Genomic DNA, 23,834 nt, shown 5'->3' with positions numbered 1-23,834 from the left:
ACCACAACACTATTTTGGTAACTCGTTTTAATGTCCAAAATAATACACATTAAGTATGCTTCATTTCAAGTCTAATATGACTGAAAGTAATGACTTCAGCTCGTTATGAATCATATGCTAATTTGGATTAAATTCATTCAGTGAATGATTCATCAGACATCTTCAAACTGATAATCTGCACAATTCATTAAAAAAAGACTCATAAGAGTCATTCTTTCATGAAAACAAATTACACATGCACATCCCATTTAAACGTCTGGGGTTGGTAAAAATTTTTCTTTTTAAATAAATTAATACTTTTATTTGGCAAGGACACAATTAATTGTTCAAAAGTGACAGTAAAGACATTTATAATATTATTTAATTTAATAAAAAAAAAATAGATTTCAAATAAATGCTGAAAAAACAAAATATTACGAAATATAAGCACTGCCCCCCCCCCCCCCCAAAAAAAAATTAAGCAGCAAAATTTAAGCAATAAGCAAAATGTAAATAAGTAATATATATTCAAATAGAAAACATTTAAATTGCAATAATATTTCATAATATTACTGTATTTAAAAATATATATATATTTTCAGGACCTTTTAATATCAGTTAATCACATTTCTCACTCTGTGTGTGTGCACTTCGGATGGGTTAAATGCAGAGCACAAATTCTGAGTATGGGTCACCATACTTGGCTCTATGTCACGTCACTTTTTCACTTCACTTTTTTTTTTCTGACCAAGTTTTCCTTATGATTTTTGTTTGTAAATGAAAATAAAAATGACAATTTGTGAGCAACAGCTGCATAATTGTCATGAAAATTATGTCAATTTAAAAATTCTGAATGCTACTAAACACAGGCTTCATTTTCATTCAGCAAAATATAATTTCTCATTTCTTTCTTTTGATTTTGGGTTGAAATATGACCCAGCCACATTCTGTTTCGAGAGATTCACCCATATACTACACTGTGTTGGGCCTGACATAAAACAGCAATTCCCCAGGTCTGCTTTGTGCTGAAACCAGACAATGTTTCTGAGAGTGTTTTTATTCTCTTAATGGTAGCGCTGTGCACTGGAATAAGGAAGTGAACCGCAGGTGTAGAAAGGAAGGAAAATGCTCCCTTTGGTCCGGGAGGGGAAGTGGAGGTAAAGACATGCAGCTGAGCTTTTTTTTGTGTGTGTGCACAGGAAGACCAAAAAAGGAATCCAGAGAACAAAAAGCTGTCATCTCCCACAAATACAGCGCCTTCAGAGGGAGCCAGTTCCTATGGTTACCAAAGAGGAAGCGGGGAGGGGGGCTGCGTGTGCTTGAGGGGTTTCAGCAGTCAGACAGATGAGAGACGTGTGTGTGTGTGGATGTCGGCATCAGTGGGTGTGTCTATTGCCCTCCAGAGCCCTGTTATTTTTGAGCAAGTGTTTGTGTTTCCCCTCTTACGTGTTATTGACAATCTGGAGTCGTTCTCCTTTCCTGAATGACAAATCAGAGGCGGTTCGTGACTCGTAGTCATACAAAGCCACAAACGTGGTCACGCCGCCTATGGAAAAATACAAGAGACAAACATAGAGCGTTACCTTGATGCAATTCAACAACTTCAGCAGGGAAATTACATTAACCTAAGTAATACAATGTAATGTTGGGTTGCCAGTGAAAATGGGCATCTAAAAATAGTCTAGACTTGCACAGTCAGACTTTTGACTAGCGACATAAAGACTCTAAGAAGGTCATTTTCAATTTGTTGCATGCTGGTTTATTAATGGGCTGTTGAATTCATTCAAATCAGGGTTATTATAGTTAATAACTAAAACTTAAATCATAAAAAAAACAGAAATAAAATAAAATCAACATAAAAATTACTAGTATTAAAAAAAATTATTAATTGAAATTATTTTTTATTAACATAAAAATAAATAATTTAAAAACACCTTTTTACCTGAAATAAAATATATATAAAAATAAATAATATAGAAAATTTATTTTATTAACTGAAATAAAATAAAGTGTATATAAGAAATAAATAATATAAAACTGTATTATATTAACTGAAATTAAATACAATTAATATTAAAATCAATACAATTAAAAAAACATTATTTTATTAACTGATATAAATATAAAAATATAAAATAAAAAATTCAAGATATTTATTTAAATTGTTTGCAAATTGATTCTCAGTTTCATTTTATTTAACATAATGTTTAAATTGTTTGCAAATTGATTATAAGTTTCATTTAAATACTATACAGACATATTTAACAAAAAATAATAAAAATGACAAAAACACAAAACTACTAAAACTTTAAAATTAAAATAAAAACAGAAAATATACAAATATAAAGAAATATTAATATAGACCTATTATGATTAAAATACTATAATAATATTATTACTAATACATATAAGTAAATTTACTTAATTATAAAACGTATTATTATTAATATTTGAACACGTAATTAAACAATGGTGCAGCAGTTTCCAAGAATGGCTGCATTAAAAATACTGGATAACTTAGATTATTACTGACCAAAATGCTAATGTTCACAGATTTGTGGCCAAAACTTCAAACAATCAAAACCTAAAAAGTGCCAGTTATTTCCTGGAAAAACTATGGTAAATCCAGCAAGTGGTTTTCCACGGAAATTGCTGGGTATCATGCAAACACAAATTTGTTTCCACAAAGACAGACAGAACTTCTGCATCCTGACTCTTAGAGATCCTGAAACAGCAGCCAATCAGATCAGAGCTTCTGAGTTTGGAAAATCCCTTGCTATTTTTGTATGCAGTATGCATCAGATGGTCCATTAGGGTCTGATGTGGTGTCTTAGTCTTAAAGCTAAAAAAAAGTCTATCTGTGAATCTCATTCATGGGATTTAAACAATGAATTCCTCAAAATTGTCTGCACTTTGTATATACAGAAATCTATAACGAGCCTAATTTACACAGAAAATAGGTGTGCTGAAAAATGCTATAGCAAATAAAGGGCATGTTTTCCTGCACAAAACTGTTTAGTCAGTTCACTCTTCAGATGTCTTGGACCATATCCGTTAACACTATAATACTGAAAGTCAGCAAAAGCAGAAGTGTAAGGACGCTGATCAGACCGAGCTGCATTACCGGAAAGCGTGCCGATCCTGTGAGGAGATGTGATGCTGTTGTTTGAGTTCACGCCTCCAAACAGCGCCTGCTCCGCGTTGATGATGTTGGGCTGGGTACCGGGTCTGGTGCCGTCCCCCGGCGGACTCCGGTTGGGTGTGAAGGACGACTGGTTGGGACTGTGATGGTGTCCTCCGGTGCCGTCGTCCAGACTCTGGGAGCGCTGGCTGAGCTCTTTGGGTTTACTCTTGGTTCCGCCCATGGCCCAGGCCTGTAAAGAGACAGTCCGTCAGCTGATACTTTTACCCAAAACACCTTGCAGTAGACTGAGCAGAGTAAAATTACATTAAATTAAAAACAGTATATAATTTAAAACAAAGAAATAAATAAAAAGAAAAATGTGAATATTTAAAAATGTATTTAATATTTATATAAAATATTAAATAAATATAAATAAAATAATTTAAATGAATTTATTTATTTATTTAAGTTATTTAAAGAATTAAATAATCTATTTACTTGCTGTCATTACCAACAAAGGCTTTTGTACGAAGTATTAAAAATATTTCAGCAAGCGTGTTCAATCCTTTTTCACTTGTTCATTCCATTTTATTACACAGAAATTAATTTCTGAACTTATTTGTATTGTTTTCTTTGTATGTATGGTTACTTGGGTTGTTACCGACATCTGGTGAAAATTTCATGTCCACAGCACCTTTAGAAATATATTTACTGAGAATTATTATTTTTTAAATATTTTACCTGCTGTGTGTGTGTGTGTGTGTATATATATATATATATATATATATATATATATATATATATATATATATATATATATATATATATATATATATATTTTTTTTTTCCCAGTAAAAACAGTAAGGTTCCATGCAATTTGTTCCATTAAAACACTTCAAGTGAATATTTGACCCCCTCTTTTTCAGACCAGCCCGTTTTCATGATTTTTGCAATTATTAACCAACGATGTATTCAAGCAATACTCTGCTATTCCTTGAGTAACACAAATAAACAGTGATACTGGTTTACAGAAATATCGTTATCTAGAGAAATATTCAGTATTAAACCCTAATCTCATTACTGCATATGAAAGTGACACTCTTCATCCACTATATTAAAATTCAGTCGGTTATTGGTTAATATTATCCAAAGGCTGCATGGCTTTATGCATATTAAGCATCAAAGATATTTCAGATAAGCGATTACACATAAGCGAATAAATTTTTTTGCATGCAAAAACATGCACTGGTGAGTTGTTCTCAATTAGGAATGCATATTAAAACAAAAATGTTAAATTTTATATTTGCTGTTAGAGGTTTTGCAAGCGCCGCTAATAAAAAGTCCTAGAAGAGTTTCCTAAAACTGACCAAAAAAAAAAAAAATGAAAGAATGCTTGGCATGTGAATGTCAATTCACACAGACAGGTCTGATCCAAAGAAAATGGCCAAGTGGCCTCAGTTTGTGCGACCCACAGTAGCCTGAGGTTGAGATTGTGAGTGCACTTTAACCTCACTTCAGCTGAGTACAGGAACGCTCAGCTGTTTCCTCTCACATACCAGTGACAGCCACTGCAATACGATCCTCACAGACCCCCAACACACACACACACACACACACACACACTCTTCCACATGTCATACTGTCCATCTGCCAGCAAACACACACATTCTTTGAGGGACAGACAGAGAAACTTTCCCATCCACCCACACAAACCTCACTCAACACACGCTTCCTTACAGTCCTCAACTCTCTGTAAACGTGCAGAACAAGCCCCCGCTTGCCCATGGGATGATAAATTCTACAAAAAAGAAAGTATCTCTACTCCAGTCCGCTGGGACTGGCAGCTCAGGGCGTCCCGTCACTTAGAGGAGCTGTTACAGGCCCATTGGAGTGGAACTAATCTCAGCCGAGCAGTGTGAATTCAGGGTCAGAGCGCGGCCGAGGGCCCTGGAGCCCTGCAAGATTTCACTAGAGACCTGCGTACTTCAGGTTCACTGCTGGTGACGCCAACCGTACAGTCATAAGACTGGAGTCATGAGGAGAGTGCTCAGATATGCACTCTATACCATTAAAGACCTGCACTGACCTTGAAATTATAGGAAATTCAGGCTATTTTTTCAGGAGTGAAGGTCTGTCCACATTGATTCCAAGTGATTCTGAATGAAATATGGTATTTACACAAACGTTCTCATGCAAAACTGTTTATAACAAGTGCAATGGCAGCTTTCTTTTCTTCACTCTTTTTTTAAACATGTCTTTATTAAATGACTATTGTTCACTCTTAAAAAAAAGCATCTGAATGAATTGTTCATCATGAAAACAAAGCAAACAGAAAAAGATTTGAAATGATAAAACACAACAAAACATAACTAAATAAAAGAAACAAACAAATGAACAAAATAAAAGAAAACAAAAAAACATGAAATAACAAAATAAATCCACAAAACAAACTTAAAGAAAAGAAAACAACACAAAATAAAAATGAAACAAAAAAACACAAAATATAAAGACAAAAAATTAAAAAAGAAACTTAGAAAATGAAGAAAACTAAAACAAAATAAAAGAACAAAATAAAAGAAAACAAACCAAAGACATTTATTTATAAATAAATAAATAAAAAACAACAACAAAAGAAACAAAAAAAAAAATGTATAAAAACAAAAAGGGGATAAAACAATAAATATAAAAAAAAAAAAAAAAATTTAGAAAACTATTTTTACATAACAAAAAATAAAACTAACATAACAAAAAAGAAACTAACAAAAACAAAACAAAACAAAACTAAAAAAGAAAAAAAAAAAAAAAAAAAAAAAAAAAAAAAAAAAAAAAAAAAAAAAAAAAAAAAAAAAAAAAAAAAAAAAAAAAAAAAAAAAAAAAAAAAAAAAAAAAAAAAAAAAAAAGAAACATAAGGAAAAGAGTGTGAAATAAGATATCAACTAAAGGCTACCATAAAGAAACATAAGGAAAAGAGTGAAAAATACAACTAAAACCAAAATACAACATACTGTATAAAATACACACACACAGAAATAAAAAATATTTTAAAACAAATAAAAACAATGCAACAACAGAAACAAGAAAAGACAAAAATAAATATAAAATAAAGAGAAAAACACAAATAAAAAATAAATAAGCCAAAATGTAATGCCAATTCAGACAGCATGTGAATGTGTTCAAAGAGATTTCAATCATTTATTTGTACCTGTCACAAATAAACAATGTTTATTGTATCTGATTTTGCTTTACAAATATCATCTTATAAGTCAATAAGTCAATTAGAAAAAAATAAGCAATCTCTGTTTTTTTTTAAAAAAAATTGTGATGCATGATTTGTTTTAAGTCCCAGTGAAAAGTTGTTCAAGAGAACTGAAAGAGAGAGAAACAGCAGCTCATTAGTTTGCTCTCCACCATATGGGCTCTAAATGGGAAATGTATCATGGGTGCTATACTGGCCCTGCGTTAACCAGTCAGTATCAAGATGTCTTGAGACACAGATGTCTCGTTAGCCCAATTAATGGAGCCCTAACTGTAAGTAGCAGGGTGAATTTATTGACACGTTCGACAGCACTAAACCACACTGAGATAAATCAGGGTGAACTCTGGGTAATCAAAGAACAGCTCATGCCTCACTAATGTCCAGCCACAACAAAAATGGTCATTAAATGCAAAGGCACAGTCATTACATTAAAGGCACATCTAATTTGCTACATGAGGTGTGAATGTTTGGCTCTGACTGAAGCTTGTGTCCGGAAACGACCTTATTGAGGTTCAAAAGTGATGAATGATCATCGGAAGAAAGAGTCAAACAGGGTTCTGACATTATGTAAAGCATCATTGATCTATGGTAAACAACAACTGGAAACAGGAAGTTCATTCACTGACTTCATGTTGTGTTGTGTCAGCAGCTTATGAAGTCTGGCTGACAAATAATGTCACTAGGAACCGATTTGTCATTGAAAGGAATTTTTGAATAATAAAACAACACAAAAGCAAAACACACTGATTCTGCATTAAAAATGACAGAAAGACTAATTAAAAGTACATTTTGTACTTTTTCTGAGTAAAATATAGTGAAAATGCTTTGAAACAAACTAAATAAAAAAATAAACCAACATACAAAAACATACAAAAAAAAAGTAGCAAACAAAACACAAAATTAAGAAAAATAAATAAATACCAACATACAAAAACATACAAAAAAAAAGTAGCAAACAACCCAACACAAAATTAAGAAGAATAGATAAATGTTAGGGTAATAAAGATAAAAAGGAGCAATAATGCAAAACTAAGGAAATAAATAAAAAATAAATCATGAAAAGCAATAAAAAGACAAGAAAAAGCAAGATATTAAACAAAAGAAAAAAAACTAAACAAAAAATACAAAAATACCCAAAAAGAAAACAGAAACAAGAAAAAACAAAAGCAACAAAATGACCAAAATACAAAAGAAAAAAAATAACAAAAAAAAAAATTAACAAAAGAAAATAAAAAACAAGCACACACACACAAACACACAAGTACAAAAAGAAAAAAAAAGGAAAAAGGAAATAAATATGGATAAGAAGAGACAAGACAAAAAAGACAAACAAAAAGACAAAAGATAAATAAAAAGTAAGCAAAAGAAAAGAAGCTGTGGTTGGATGCCAAAGCATTACTTCATAGTTGCTAGTTCTGAGTGTTTGGGTGTTTTTTGGTTACGTACTTGCCCACGAGAGGAAAAAGCCCAACTATTTGTTTGAATGCTTAGAAAAGTAATAAGGAATGATTATTATTCATAAACACTTAATGTCAAGTATGAGCAATATCGGTAGTGATGTTTGACTCAGCAACATCATTAATTACAATATACAGCATGCAAATTTCTGATAAATCTCCCAATATTTGAAAGACGAGCAGAAATCATGGCAGGCCTTCTGCTGGAGATTGCTTAAGCCTCAAACGTATCTCGAGCTCTCATAAATCTGAGATTAGACCAGGGAATCATCCGGTTTAATCCAAACTCAAATTAGGTCCTGAGTTCTGTCCCACCGCGCCCAGAACGGGACGTTAGATTTCTGTGGCACACTAATTAAAGGATGGGGAAAAACTTGCATTTGCACTTGCTGAATATGACGGCTGAGCGCTGTGTTATGGTGGTAATATAATTTATAATAATACATTTTATTATAAATTATATAAAATTGTAAACAATTATTAACTTAAATTATTAACTACATTTAAATTCAATTGTGTGTATATCTATTAGTGCTGTCGAACGATTATTCGCATGCAAAATAAAAGTTTTTGTTTAAATGTATATACATATAAATATTTTCAAAATATATACTGTATGTGTGTGTATTTATATATACATAAATATATACAGTATACCTATATATATGTTATGTAAATAAAAACTTTTATTTTGGACGCGATTAATCGTTTGACAGCACTAATATCTATAGACTTATTTACACAGAAAATACCGTGAAAATGGCAAAAAAGCAAAATAAAAAAATACATAGAAAACTAAAATTAGTCACTAACATGGGACTCGCAGCATGGCTGTCTCTCGTCGGTGAGATGGGAAAGTCTCATGTCACATGTGGAAATGTGGTGAGGGGCTGTTATCTAACAGCTGAGGAGATTCCGACAGATCGGATGAAGCGGAGACATCCCATCCCCCCAGCGCTCCACAGACAGCCTCTGGTTTCTGAGGGAGGCGCACGATTGATTCCTGAGCGCTGGAGAGACAGCTAGCGGAGCGGGGCAGTGTGTGGGGGTGGAGGGTCAATATTACCCCTCCGGGCTCGTCTGTGTGCTGAAGAGCAGCTGGGGTGTTTAGCCTAGCGGGGGCTGGCTGCTACAAGTACATACTGTACAGTAATATATATACACAAACACAAACACACGTAAAGCTACAGCCACACGACTGCTAACAGACTCAGGCAAACAGAAGAAGCCTACCTGCCTGGACTTGTGCTAAAAACAAACTCATGCAAACTCACAATTTACAGGCTATACTGTTTCAAAGCAAATTTCATAAATATATTATAATGTGCTAAAAACAAACTCATGCAAACTCACAATTTACAGGCTATACTGTTATATACTTATATTTCATTTTAAACAATATGCATTCAATATTTTTAATATATATATAAAAATTATTGTAATTATATAGAAACTGTATAATGAATATAAAATTATATCATAAAACTTTATTCATTTCTCAGATATATACAGTATTTTTTTATTTTAATACAGCAAAATAAAGTACATAATATATCTCCAATTATATATTTACTTATTTTTATTTTATTTATTATTTTTAGTTAAAGTTTATTTAGTTTTCTCAGATATAGAAAGTATTTAACATTTATTTACATTATTTAATTTTATTACTTTAATAATATAAAATTACCATATATTCCAATTTAATTATTTTAGCTTAGTTAAACATATTTTCATTTAAAAATAAAAATATGTCTATTTTAATATATTTTATTAATACACACATTTATACAAGTACTATAATTTAAAGTATATCGTAAACTAATAGGGAAAAATATATATTCGAGTATTTATACTCAAGATGTTATATATTATTAAAATATATATTTCAGATATTTATACTCATAGATTTACATATTATTTATTTATTTATTTATTATTTTGTTTAGTATTTTTTAATTCTATTCAAACAATTATGGATTCTTTTGAACTACATAGCAACACTCTGGCAAAAATCTTACCTTACTGAGAATTGTATTTTAATGTTTAATTCAATGTAATTTTTTTCTGTTATAGGCTACACTGTGTTAATAGCAACCTCTTGCAACAGTCGGTAAAGAAGTAGTTCACCCAGAAATACTTACTCTGTAATTATTTACTGAGCTTCATGTTATTCCATATACCCTTGCTACGTGTACTGCGTTAGGCTAACTGAGACTTGTTATAGCACTTGCATATCATTGCTCTTTTATTTATTTTAATTGCTTCCATTGTCCTCATTTGTAAGTCGTTTTGGATAAAAGCATCTGCTAAAGGACTAAATGTACTGATTACTGTTACCCATTATTTCTCAGTCATATGTAAAAAGCACAACGTGAGCTCAGCTGGGGCTCCTTCGGTTGGATAAAACAAAAGCGTCCATTGTTCTCAACCCATCAAGCCTTGCAATCTGGAGTGTGTGATACTGCAACTATTCACTCGTCTGTTGCTATGCAGCTTGTGATGATTCCTCTTTTTAAAGTCCTGTCTGACAAACCAAGCAAAACCATCTCTAAATTACACACAAGCAACCATAGAGTCCAAAACACCTGAAGAAACATGAAACGTCACACACATTCCCACACATTCGGCGTGGGTTAGCTGGCTGTCAGCTGACGTGTGAACGCTCTCGGCCGGACCTCCTGAGGATGAGGAAAACACCTGCAGACAGCGAGCGAGAGAGAGAGTCCAATCCATGATGAAAGGCTTCGGATTCACTTAATTATGCAGGAGGAAAGCCAGAGGATCACCAATCCCACATACTTCCCAGGGGTTTGAGCATAACAGGAATTACAACCAGTTGCAAAGTTTTTCTGTTGACCCGAGATCCTTTCCTCCTTTCTGTTATCGGATATTTATTTCTTGAACTCAATCTGTCAGAGGCTGTGATTTGTGATGTAATCATTTCAGCCAAAATAACTCTATAAAGCACTTGTCTATTGGGCTACACTGCATTGTCATAACTGTCATATTCATAGCTATGTTTTATCAGAGGCTTTTATCCAAAGTGACTTTCACATGCTATAGAGCAAAGCATAAATCTATAGTGCTACCCACAAGTGTTATTTTATATATTACTGAAGTATTTTGAATTAGCTTTTATTATTATTATGATGATGATATGAGAAAAAATTACTAAAACCTAAATGAAAATATAACAATAACAGCATTTTAAACTGCTCTTAGTAATGAATATTATATATATTAAATGTATGTTTTCATATATGAAATATTATTTTGAACCGATATTTATGCCTGGTGTAAAAATTTAAATTGATTTCAAAATTAAGAATAACAAGGTCTCAGGTGAATTTTTTGTTTCTTTAAACACTTTCAAATTATTTTCTTGGCAAACTGGTTTTGAAAATGATCAATACAGATGACCATAAAAATGCTTAATATCGGCGCCGATAATCGGTCGACCTGTGTGTGCATGTACATTTATTTGTATGTGTGTGTGTATATATATATATATATATATATATATATATATATATATATATATATATAAAATTTTGTATATGATTTAATATATAAAACATTAACTTACATGAACACATTCCGAAACTGCAAGTTGTGTCAACTTTTAAATTTCACTGAAACTACAATGAAATTATATATATACACACACACACACACACACAATTCCGAAACTGCAAGTTGTGTCAACTTTTAAATTTCACTGAAACTACAATGAAATTTTTTTTTTATTTAAGTTTAATTGGAAGATTACTTTTTCTGTTTATTTAAGTTTAATTGGAAGATTACTTTTGCATTTCAGTTTTAGTAATTTAATAAATAATTTTTAATTGCTATTTAGCTTTCTATTTTTTATTTCAGTTTTATAATTTTAAAAATTCTGTTTATTTAAGTTTAATTGGAAGATTACTTTTGCATTTCAGTTTTAGTAATTTAATTAGTTTTTAGTGAAATTTTTATTTTTTGCTAAAACATTTTTAGTTTCATATTTTGTTTTAACCATTTACTGTCCACACTTAAGGTCTTGCTACTTAGTAACCTTGTAAAATCACCCATTCGTGACACTATCTGTAATGCTATTCAAAGTGATGCTTGTGCTGCGAGGTGTGTTGCCATACACACAGGTTAAGTGTCTTAGTTCAATGGATACAACTCACAGATCACTCCTTGTGTGGTTCGAACCTGCAAACCTTCCAACATGGAACTTTAACCACTACACCAACAATGTAAATACTCTTTATGTGGCACAATTCAGCTTATGGTTACATTAGAAAAAAACCAATTGCAACAAGGTGGATGTAGTTTGAGTTTAGTCAATAGAGGTGAAATAATATTCAGACTTTGAAAATTACTGGAAGGTCTTGAATTCTTCGTCTTTTTTTTTACCATTTGCACCATTTTCTCTCTTTTCCCATCACTGTCAGCCAACAGGTGCCAGACTGCCAAAGATATCTATCATATTATTCCTGCATTTGCATGGTCAACATCAAACTTTTCATTAACTGTGGATAAGCTGCTTTGGTACAAGTTGTACGTCAGCGTCTAAGCCAGAGAAAACATGTGGATGAACGTGTTTAATTCACTTGAACTGGAAAAGCACCTGAAAGCACACTAGGCCGCAGCAGCAGAAAATAAAACTCACCTTTCAGTTTAGCAGCTGAGGTTTTGTCACGTTATGCACTGCTTTCCGAGGTCTCGGAACTGTTATAACATCAACCTTTTTATATAGCATGACCAATGTATGTCCCAAACAAGAAGCAAATGAATCACTCTTACAGTAAATAGAACCCAGGCAATTAAAATAAATCCTGAAGGTTACATTCAAATAATTAAATGTATACTAACTTAATGATACTAACTTTTTTCAGTTGCCTGCCATCACCCTAAATGAGATTCATTCAGCTATTCATTCAAAAATTCTTATTGTTAGCTTTAGCACCAGAAAATAAGGTCATGATTAAATAAAAAAATAAAAGGATAAGATATAGTTATATATGTAAGATATATAACTACCATTCACTCTCTCTACTGTTGTATCTATAAAAATGCATAAAAACCCCATAAAAAATGAAAAATAAAATAAAATACCATTCAAATTTTGTTTTTTTGTTTGTTTTTTGAAAAAAAGTGTCCCATGTCCATCAAGGCTGCATTTATTTGTCCAAAAATATAGTAAACCAGAAATATTATTACATATTATTAAAGTTTTAATACTGTATGTGTAATATAAACCAGAAATATTATTACATATTATTAAAGTTTTAAAGGCTTGCCTAGGGTCCCCACGTTTGCAGGGGCCTCGGAAAGACTATTTTTTTATTAATTTAAATTTACTTCAGCGTGGACAAAAAAAGGCCCTTGATTGGTCCATAAGAAACATTAAATGAGGATTCGTTGCAGAGCGTCTGACAAATTTTATTTGCTGCATGCTCAGCATCGCTGAAAGGATAATGGGCATGCACATTTAAAAACTATATTTTATTACCCCGAGTTTTGAAACTGACTCCCTGAAGCACCAAATTAGGCATATAACATATCTAAGGCTGTTAATAGTATGTATAGGCTGCACAATTAATCAAAGTTTATCGCGATTACAATTAATGCCACAATTACTTAATCGTTCAAAGCGCCAATTAAATCGTTCAAAGGTCCACACTGTATGTGTAATATGTTATTCTGCACAATTAAGATATGTTTTTTCTTTCTACATGTTATCTTAAGGGTTTTTCCATTGTTTTAGTTTTAGTATAACATTATAATACCATACATATTTTTACTTTTTTATAATTTAAAGAAGAAACCAATCCGATTAGTTAGGGTGTTCTAACTAATCTAGGCCTACCTAACTTTTAAGTGGTAGTGTATAATTACATGAGTTTTGGTTTAGTACTTCCTTTTTACAATATTACACCACTAGTGAATGCAATACACATATAAAAAGCTTTGAACTACTATCATGTCAGCAAACTTATAGATGTGAACATAAAGATTAGGAGTTTGGGTATATTGCATATTAATATGCTTATTGTTTTTAGTTAAAGTAAAGTTGGATATTTTTCCACGCCACAGCATACCAATGGAGGTCTAATCCAAACGCCTGTTCTGGAGGGAGATTATCAACATTCACTCTGTAATCACTACACCATGATAACATTCCATCTGGGGCTCAACTCCAACTCGACCAACTCCAAGACAGGACTGTAGCAATTACAAGACAAGAACTCTGACTTGTGATGCTATAGCAGCCATTATCAATGGTCAGTTTTCTCCCTCAGGTTATCTGTGGTCATGGAAGTTCGTTAAGGTCGACATGCTTACAGCTAGCTACCTCAATAACGCTTCAGTACAGATGTTTCTCACTGCCACAGTACACAAAAATTTTATGTTTTATATGTGTATTGTGGGAATGTGCTTTTGGAGACAAGCAGATCTCTGAATGCAATGCAAGTCATTTTAGAAATTTTGGACTCAAATGGCGAAACGCATTAATGTAAAGCAGCGCTTCACAAACCCTGGACTGGTTTTGCTTCAAGACCAATATTTTAAATTTTATTCTTGAATGGAGAGAAAGTACCAAAACTGTTTACTGCAAAAAAGTAAAATAAATAAATAAAAAAAAAAAAAACAAAAAAAAAAAATTAAGATATAGGTATTAATATTTCCATGAACCTGGTAAAATGTTTAAAATTATATATATATATAATCTAAAAATAATACATTAAAAATAATAATGTAAAAAATAAATTATATAAAATTAAAATGTTTAAAATTATATATTTTTTTTTAAATTCTAAAAAAACCTCTTATATATCTATTTTTTTTTTTAAATGAATTTATTTTTATTTAAGTTTTTCTTTTAATTGAATAAAATGAAAATTACATAGTGTTGCCTTGGCAACTAAATGATAAGTTTAAATTGAAGTACTAAATTTATTAAAAATATTTAAAAAAAAACTACATTTAAAAAAATAAAGCTCAATAAAAACCTAAATAAATAAAAAATAATAAAAATGAAACCACTATACTAAACTAAAATGAAAACTGAATATACACAAAGTAAAGTTCAATTAAAAAATAAAAATGACAGTGACTAAAATGAAAACTGAAAATATAATCGTGACACTGAAGACTGGAGTAATGGTGCTGAAAATTCAGCTTTATTCAATTAAATTTCATTTTGAGATGCATTTAAAATAGAAAACTTTATTTTAAACTGTAGTAATATTTCAGAATATTAATGTTTTAATGCATTTTTTTTTATCAAATAATAAAGCTCTTTGAGTTTTTTTTTATTATTTAATAAGGCTTTTGGCATTTGGTAGTTATTTGTAGATAGCATTAGATAGATAGATAGATAGATAGATAGATAGATCCATCCTGCTTTCCTTGTGTAAGCTGAACTATTTGCTATTCATCACTAAAGCCGTGTTTACCCACTAACACAGAGAAAGACGGAGAGAGAATAGAGCTCAGGCTCCATGTTTACATTCCTCCTCCTCCTCTTCTTCATGCATGCGTCCTTGTTACTAACACTTCAGTAAATCATTACACAGACTTTACAATACAGCATGTGTGCACTTCCTGCTCAAACCTGATCACAACCCCCTCGAAAACAAGAGAATCCTGACATGCTGAACAACAGGCATGGACCAGAAGTCAAAGCTAGTTAGATTTGAAGAGCTCTGAATGCAGACACACCCCACATACTGTCAGGACCTGAGTCCCAGACCCGGCCGGTCAGCGAGACACAGCGAGGCGGGAGGCGCTCCAGTCAATATTTACTCCATCTGAAGGGACCGGGTCGGGTCAAGGGTTGCCATGGAAGTGATTATTGGAATTCCAGGAGCGTCTGAGCAGATGAACAGGAAGGCGAGGGTCTTTGAGAGAGGAACTCAGACGCCTGTCTGGACGGGCTGCTCTTCAGTGCTAGTGGCTTTGTATAACATCTGTGTGTGAAAATCAGTCCACATACACTGAGCCATGGTGCTCATATGAGAGGTAAGGGATCAAATCCGGCCACTTTTGTTCAATTAAACATACAGGTGCATGATATATCAGAACCAGAAATTCAATTATGTAATAATTTACTAAGCCTAATTTCATTCCAAATGTGCCTTTGTTCCATCTTAGAATGTGTTGTCTAACTTTCAAAATATTTTCTTTTTGTGTACTGCAGAAGAAAGAATGTAAAAGGGTGTGTAAATGACAGAAATTTAATTTTTTAGCTGAACTATGCCTTTCAAATTTTATCTTTTAAAAACACTAATAATTTAATAACTTAAATGTTATAACGTAATCTTTAGCAAACGTCAAAATTAATATCCATTTTTTAAAAACTGTATATTATGATGTCTAAATCAGTGTTATTGATATAAAAAAACTGAAAATATAGATTCTGTTAATTGAAATAAAGCAGAAATAAAATAAAACAAAACGATGTGCTGCCTTGGCAACTAATTGAAATAAATTATAGTTTAGGTTGAAGTACTAAAATTACAAATTAAATACAAAAAATAAATTACAACACACACACACACACACATATCCATATATATATATATATATATATATATATATATATATATATATATATATATATATATATATATATATATATATATATATATATAAAATACTAATAAAAATGACAAATAATTAAAAAACATAACTAAAACAAACCAAAATGAAAATGAAACCTGAAAATATAAAAATTGTAAACTAAACAGAAATATTAAAAAATAAATTAAAAATTAAAAAGAATAAAATTACAAATAACATGAATGCAATAAAATTACTATAACTAAAATTCAAACAAAAATTAGAAATATAAAATAAAAGCTAAAAAATATGTTGATAGTACATATAAATAAATACACTGATAGTATATATAATAATACTAAAATAATAATGACCTAAATTCACTTGTAGCATTTTAAAGTGATTGATTTTTTTTTTTTAAATAGTATCAAATTTTAATGTTTAATAGTTTAATAAACAGCCATTTATCGGTTCCTGACCATAATCAGTATCAGCCAGAATTTTTATATTGTGCATCCTAATAAAATTCTGTAACAGTCAAAAATAACTAGTTTTATTCATTTTCCAAATAATATGTAAGTGGTCTTTGCCCATAAAACCCTTGCTGCTACTTACCAAATTGCAAAAGTAATGACTGTTTTCATACAGGTTTCCTAAATCTGTATCATGTATTATCTCACTTACGTACACTTATCATAGTTCACATTAGTCCACATTAATCTGGGACACGAGAAAGTACTTAAACATGCGAAAAACGACATGCTTCAAAAGCAATAGTGACGCTTGCACCTCTAAGATAACATTTCTAAAAACCTGTTCACCCCTTAATCGGCTGCCAACCCACATGAAATCATTTACAGCTGAACGGAAGATATGCGGAGCGGAAGCTTCTCTCTTGAGTGTGTCTGTAATCAGCCACGTGTGTCAGATCAAGCGTGCGGCTTATATTTTACAGGCTGAAGCCAGCGCGCTCCGACAGCATGTATTAATACATTTGCAAGTAAATGAATCAGAGTTTCTGTCACTCATTTCCTTACTATATCACATCCGAATGTGTTCTGTCCCACAAAAAAACCTAAAGCAACTGTATTAAATCAACCGGGGATGCCATTACTTACACCCAAAAAGATAAGTATTAATTGCATCTGAATTGGTTTTCAAGTCTTAAATATTACACATACTAAACTGATATGTGTGTAATGGTGTGTGACATTTTAATAGGAGAATTAAATTATTTTATTTGTTACAACAGATGCAATGAAGTCATATGTCAGTAATTGCATTTCACTTAAGCAGTGAATATTTTATGCTCAAGCACAAAAATTGCAACTGTGACATTTTGCTTTTGGTTTACAATGCAATCATTTGTCACCTGCCATCACCGGTTTATTTAAATCTTAAAATGGCATATGTGGAATAAAGAAACTGGGAGTGTCTCTTATTTTCCTCTGCTGAACTTGGCAACCCTTGCATTCACAAACCTTTCATTTGAACTGATGTTATTCACTTGAATAGCATGTATTTCCAGTGCTAAAAGCTACAAAACAAAGCACGTTTCCCTAATCAAATTAACAGCAAAAAAGGAAAACATTGCATGGAGGAAAATCCAATAATCCAGGAAAAACATTTTGATGTTAATTCACAGAAAGCCCACGGGCTGTAATCTCTCCATGACCAGTGACAGGACCGGCAGATACTAATCACTGCATTACCAGCCTTACTAGCATTTTTAGCACTGGCCAGTATGAAAGGGATTAGATTCTGCTACATTTATGCTATTATAAAAGCATATTTGTGTGGCTATCAGTGGGCAGGACTGCTTTACATCATTTACACTTGACAATGCAGAGGGGGAAAACACAGAGGACATCTCAAGTTGAGACATTGATGTAGTTGCTGTTACAGTAAAGGGAGTTAAATCATTTTTTCTCCATTTTTCAAAGAAAATGACTTTACAGAAAATGTAAAAAATGCCACCATGATGCAAGGCTTTTATGGGTGGTTGTTTAACTATGAGCAACAGTGCATGAGAGGATGAATGTACGAGGGGAACAGGTCCCACCCACTTTATCAGCAGCATTTGTACTTTTCCTATTATTTTTTCCCATTAGGATTAAAATAAAAAGCCTTCATTAAAGAGTTACAAGCCACAATCTAAAAAATCCTCGGTTATTTTTTCAACCCAAATGCTGGGATGAGTAAATTGGGTTATTTTTTCAGTGTTTGGGTAGTTTTTGTGCAACCCTGATCCTGGTCAGACGTAACCCAGCAGTTGAGTTATTTATTTGAGTTTTTGCATCCGCTTAGGTACAGGACTGTGTACATAACTAATTTAATGAGGGATAAAACTACCATGTAATAATACCATGATTACTGTATTTTATGTAAAATCATTTTCTATTTTAACTGTTTTAAATTCATTTAAAATAAGTCAATTTTTAAATCATTTTCAAAGTTTTAAAATTACTTGTTTTTTTGTTTTTTAATTATTTTTTTTCATGATTATTTTACTTTCTTTATGTAAAGCACTTTGAATTACCATTGTGTACGAAATGTGCTATAAATAAACTTGCCTTGCCTTGCCTTGCCATGATGCACTGCAAATGTCATTAATCCAGTTGGAAATGGAGAAATATAAAATTATTGATATATAGCCTTTAACTAATAATTTAAACAGTTCACAGTAGCCAATGACTTACATATTATGGAAAAAACAAATACTATGGATGTCGATGGCTGTGTGAACCGTTTGATTTCCAACATTCTTCAAAATATCTTATTTTGTGTTTAACAGAAGAAAAAAAACTCTTACAGGTTTGGATGAGTTTAACAACCTTGTAGCTCAAAGTACGTCTGTCTTTAAAGGTTTAGGAGTTAAGGTTAAAAATCAATTCCACATTGAAAAAATGAACGGGATATTTACTTTTTATTATTTTTACTTTCGGAACCCGACTTTTGCACTCTATAGTAACAGCAATGCAAAATAAACTGATCCTTTTCAAACAGGTTTCTCAAAGTCAAACTACTCCAACTATGACATGAAAATTACACTTTATACTCAAATCAAACTATGAATTTGATATCACACGTTTGTGTTAGATAAGGCATTGTTTAGTCTGACATTCTGCGGTCTACAATGAAAACTGGCACATTTGCATTTTCTAATAGTGCTTGAAAATGTAAGTCTCTAGAAAATTTCACCCTGATTCAGCAAACGGCATTCTGCAAAAAGATGATGCATTTTAAAAAGAAACATAACACACTTTCATTACACCAAATTGAACCTGCTTTGCAAAATTACACATTACACTGTGTCCATATGAGCTGACAATGTTCTGAAACACCTTTGATCTGTCATATCCTGCACAGCAAATCTGAGCAGTATTTTTGCTGCTTTGCATGAAAGGTGTGGTAGGATTACACATCACAAAGGCACATGCATGAATAAACATGACTTTACCAGCGTGTGAGTTTGTATTTGTTACACCACAACAGGTCATGCATTTTCAAAGTCTGAGTTTAAGACAAGCAGCAAACATTCAGGCCAACAACTATAACCGCAAATCCCAACAAGTTTGGAAGAGGCCCCAATGATTCATGTCTAGCAAACTTATGGCTCCTCGTCCAGCTGTCTTGTTACTAGATGACACGAAAGCACTGTGGAATTCATGCTGAAAGTATGAAGCCTGTGTAAAAATAAAACCTGCTTCATAACAAAACCATTTTCTTGGCTACAGAGAGCTCACAAAGAGGTGTTAGTATGTGTGTACAGTGTAAACACATCACATTCTCTAAACTCTGAGCCAAGATATCTTGAGGAGAACTGCAGGGCATCGTAAACTTCCTGATAAAACTCAGTTCTTGGGAGAATCTCATTAAAACGGTCAACAAATGTTATATGTTATAGTTCATCCACAGAAAAAAAATACTTTTTTTCCCCTTTCTCTCTCTCTTTTGGAACGTGAAGTCAAAATTTGTGTAGCATTTAGTATTAATTTATTATAAATAATGCACTATCATAGTTTTTTTTTTTATTATTATTATTTTAGATAAAAGAAAATGTTTGAAATATGGTTGTTTTATTTATATTTTAATATGTCTACTTAGTTTTTATATTTTTTTTATATTTTATTTTCTGTTTATTTTAATTAGGCTATGTTTATTTTATTCCACTGACTTTATTTAATATATATATATAATATATATATATATATATATATATATATATATATATATATATATATATATATATATATATATATATATATATATATATATAAAAGGACAAGCCATTTGGATATGTCCTGACCAAACTTCCTGTTTTAACAGGAAGCTTGTCAATACAGGAAAGAAAATGGCACTATTTTCTGAAAACATTTACTCGCACTTGTTTGCTGCAGCATTACTGTCAGATCAAATATAGTTGGCAGGCACAGCATCCTCTTTTCATTTCAATGTTTCTGAAAATCCTGTGTTGAATTGTGCCATTTTTTAAACAAATCCACTGTAAAATAAGTGAACAAAGGAGCAAGTTCTTACTAACGCAGTCTGGAACTTCATTAAAAATAACGCTGGGATCTGAAGGAACTCAACACAAAGACATTTTGTATGTGTCCTCAACTTGGCACTGCACAGCGTCATCTTGTCTTCTGAGTGGCCTTTATCGTTTGATCTCTACGTCGACCTGCATTCACCTCTCGTTATTTACACTAAGATCGCAAATCGATGGGCAGAGCTAAACAGGCAGCGATGTAGAAGCAGGTGTTGATCATCTTCTGCAGAAGCGGTGTTTATCCACACTATTACGTGATAAAGGGGCACATTCAACAAGCTGTCGTTTTGGCAAATGGGCTTCAATATAAGCTGTTTTTAGACTAACAAGTACGGTTTGAGTTCTAAAAATTAAAGGATTTTTTTTTTTAAGCACAGTGACCTCTTAAATGTCAAAATATCAAGGGAATTTTGATTTCTCAGTTCATGACCCCTTTAAAAGATTCTCTGACATTCAGCACAGATGCATTTTAGTACTTTGAATTTATGAAGAAAATGTGCATAGTTGTCATGACAATATAGTGCAAAAAAAAAAAACGGCAGATAAATACATTTTCTTTATGCTAATTATTTCTTATTCAGAGTAAAACCTGAAAATTGCATCTGTGAAATCCAGCTTATGAGGCTGCAATGAATTAATATGTAGCACATTCACATTTCAGTACTTAGAATTTATGAAGAAAATGTGCTTAAATGTCATGAAACTAGTTATTTTTAATTTATGAAGAAAATGTGCTTAAATGTCTCTCATCAGTAAAGCCGGTTCCGTGATTAGCGGTAAATGTCTGAGTTTTTCAAACGGGAGCGGCAGTTAATACACAAGCCATAGTTCACTAAGCAATATCGTGTTCATAATCGAATGCGATTAATCTCAATTAGGAACAGAATAGTAGCTTGTCAGTGAACTATGGGCTCTGTGTATTACTGAAGAAAACATGACAGACCATTTTACCGCTAATCACGGAACCGGCTGTACTGATGAGACACGCATGACAACTAGTGCAAAATCGTGCAGCTCCCTACATGAAACTACAAAAAACTTAGAATTTATGAAGAAAATGTGCTTAAATGTCATGAAACTAGTGCAAAAAATGTTACCAAAACCTGAACATTACTTCTGTGAAATTCACCACACTGTGATGAATTAAAATTACCCGTGAGCCCAGAAAACCAACAAGATTGCACCATATGGCTGAAATATATACCAGTGCTGGTAATTAATAGGCTGGTTTATTGCATTTGCACTCAGCGTTCCTGATCCTACAGCAACACCAGTGAGTCACGCTCCAATGGTCTCCTGCTGTCATCTGTAAACAATCAGACGAGCATGCTTCTTTCCTGCATCTAAATATGGTCATGGTGTGTGTGCAAAGAGCAGAGATCTGCGGTCAGGGGTATTAGGGAGAAACAAGGGCGGCTGGGGGATGTGTGTGTGAGTGATACTGTGAGAGAGTGGAAGAGATACACGGATCCTTTGGGGTTTATCTTTCCCCTGATGATTTTCCAAATGAAAAACGAAAGAAGCATCCGTTTCTTTCACAGCCAGGCGTGTAGCATGTGGACTTTCACAAATGACAGATATCTTTAACTCGGTCGCCCTTTCTCACTCTTTCTGCGGCAAAGCCTCTTCCCATAAAGATACAGCCATACGAAGAGAATCGGCTCGCAGATTAAAAATGGAGCATCACATTTATCCGGAGGCACATTACGAGAGATAAGTGTTACCTCCAAATCTAAGCCCTTCTAAGGAAGAGGGAGTCTTTGATGTCAAACTTGTAGATGACCTTCTTTGCATCCTTCGGTTCTGGCAATTTCGTCATTGAAGGGAACATTTCAATGAATGTCAGCCCAGCACAGGTCAATAGCTTGCGATTTGCTTGGATTCCCATGATTCAGAGCTCCTGTTTTTCCGTGCAAAGATGTTGTTAGAGCGAAAGGGTTGAAGAAATGGGTCACTTTGCATACGGTTACTTACTAAGCCCATACAAAATTTGCATGTTTTCCACAGAGATTCTTGGGGGAAATTTGTGGAATCAGCAGAAAGGATTTTGGGGTCAGGGTTAATCATGCAAAATTAAATTTGTGGAATCAGCAGAAAGGATTTTGGGGTCAGGGTTAATCATGCAAAATTAAATAATTAAAAAATTAAAATAATAATTTTTCCAATACAACAACAAAGTGATCATGTCTATCAACAATTTATGTTTACTTAACAAACTTTGACAAATAAACAACATTTTTACATAAAAAAAGGCTAGTCCATTTTGGCCATACTGCAAAGAAAAGATACGAGAAAATATTTCACTTAATATAGGAACTATAGTGAATCACTTTCCGTTACTTTGAAGTTATGGTTTCAGACCAACAAACATTTTTTACTGAATGAACAAAAAGGGATATTTGCATGTCATTGACCAATTTTGCAGAATTATGCAATTTTACTTTATTTTACTTATTAAAGCCATACACATATTTTCGAAAGAAAAATTAATACTTTTTTTTCAAATATGCATTTGTTCAGAAAAGAAAGTTTTTTTCGGTATTTCAAAATATATTAGTTTACGAACAATATTATTAAGCAGATATGAACGCCCAATTTTGTTTTAAAAATGTATATTTCAAATATATTTGTTCTTTTCGGTAAAAATATTAGTTTAGAATGCTTTCTGAATGATCATGTGATCCTGAAGACTGGATTAATGATGCTAAGAATTCAGCTTTGCATCATGGGAATAAATTAAATTTTAAAATATATTCAAATAGAAATCAATTATTTTAAATTGTAATAATATTTCACTGTTTTACTGTATTTGTGATCAAATAAATGCAGCCTTGGTAAGCAGAAGAGACTTCTTTCAAAAACAGTAATGAATGTTCACCGTATTGGCAGATCACTCATCCCTGCAGTAGT

The 23,834-nt window shown here is 32.3% G+C and overlaps 1 protein-coding gene across 2 annotated transcripts in view; it reads right to left on the bottom strand.

The window, feature by feature from the left end:
* src (v-src avian sarcoma (Schmidt-Ruppin A-2) viral oncogene homolog) overlaps positions 1–23,834 on the bottom strand; it is a 53,531-nt gene that overhangs the window by 20,326 nt on the left and 9,371 nt on the right. For both annotated transcript variants that reach the window (XM_042750050.1, XM_042750051.1), the window contains exons 2-3: positions 3,104–3,353; positions 1,426–1,525 (exon numbers count right to left, since the gene is read on the bottom strand). In XM_042750050.1, the coding sequence (XP_042605984.1) occupies positions 1,426–1,525; positions 3,104–3,344 (341 nt within the window). In that variant the 5' untranslated portion in view covers positions 3,345–3,353. The remainder of the gene's footprint in view (positions 1–1,425; positions 1,526–3,103; positions 3,354–23,834) is intronic.

Source organism: Cyprinus carpio, chromosome B23 (assembly GCF_018340385.1).
Source record: "Cyprinus carpio isolate SPL01 chromosome B23, ASM1834038v1, whole genome shotgun sequence".
Classification (NCBI taxonomy): Eukaryota; Metazoa; Chordata; class Actinopteri; order Cypriniformes; family Cyprinidae; genus Cyprinus; species Cyprinus carpio.
The sequence above is the reverse complement of the archived record's forward strand: the minus strand, read 5'-3'. Positions and strand labels throughout refer to the sequence as shown.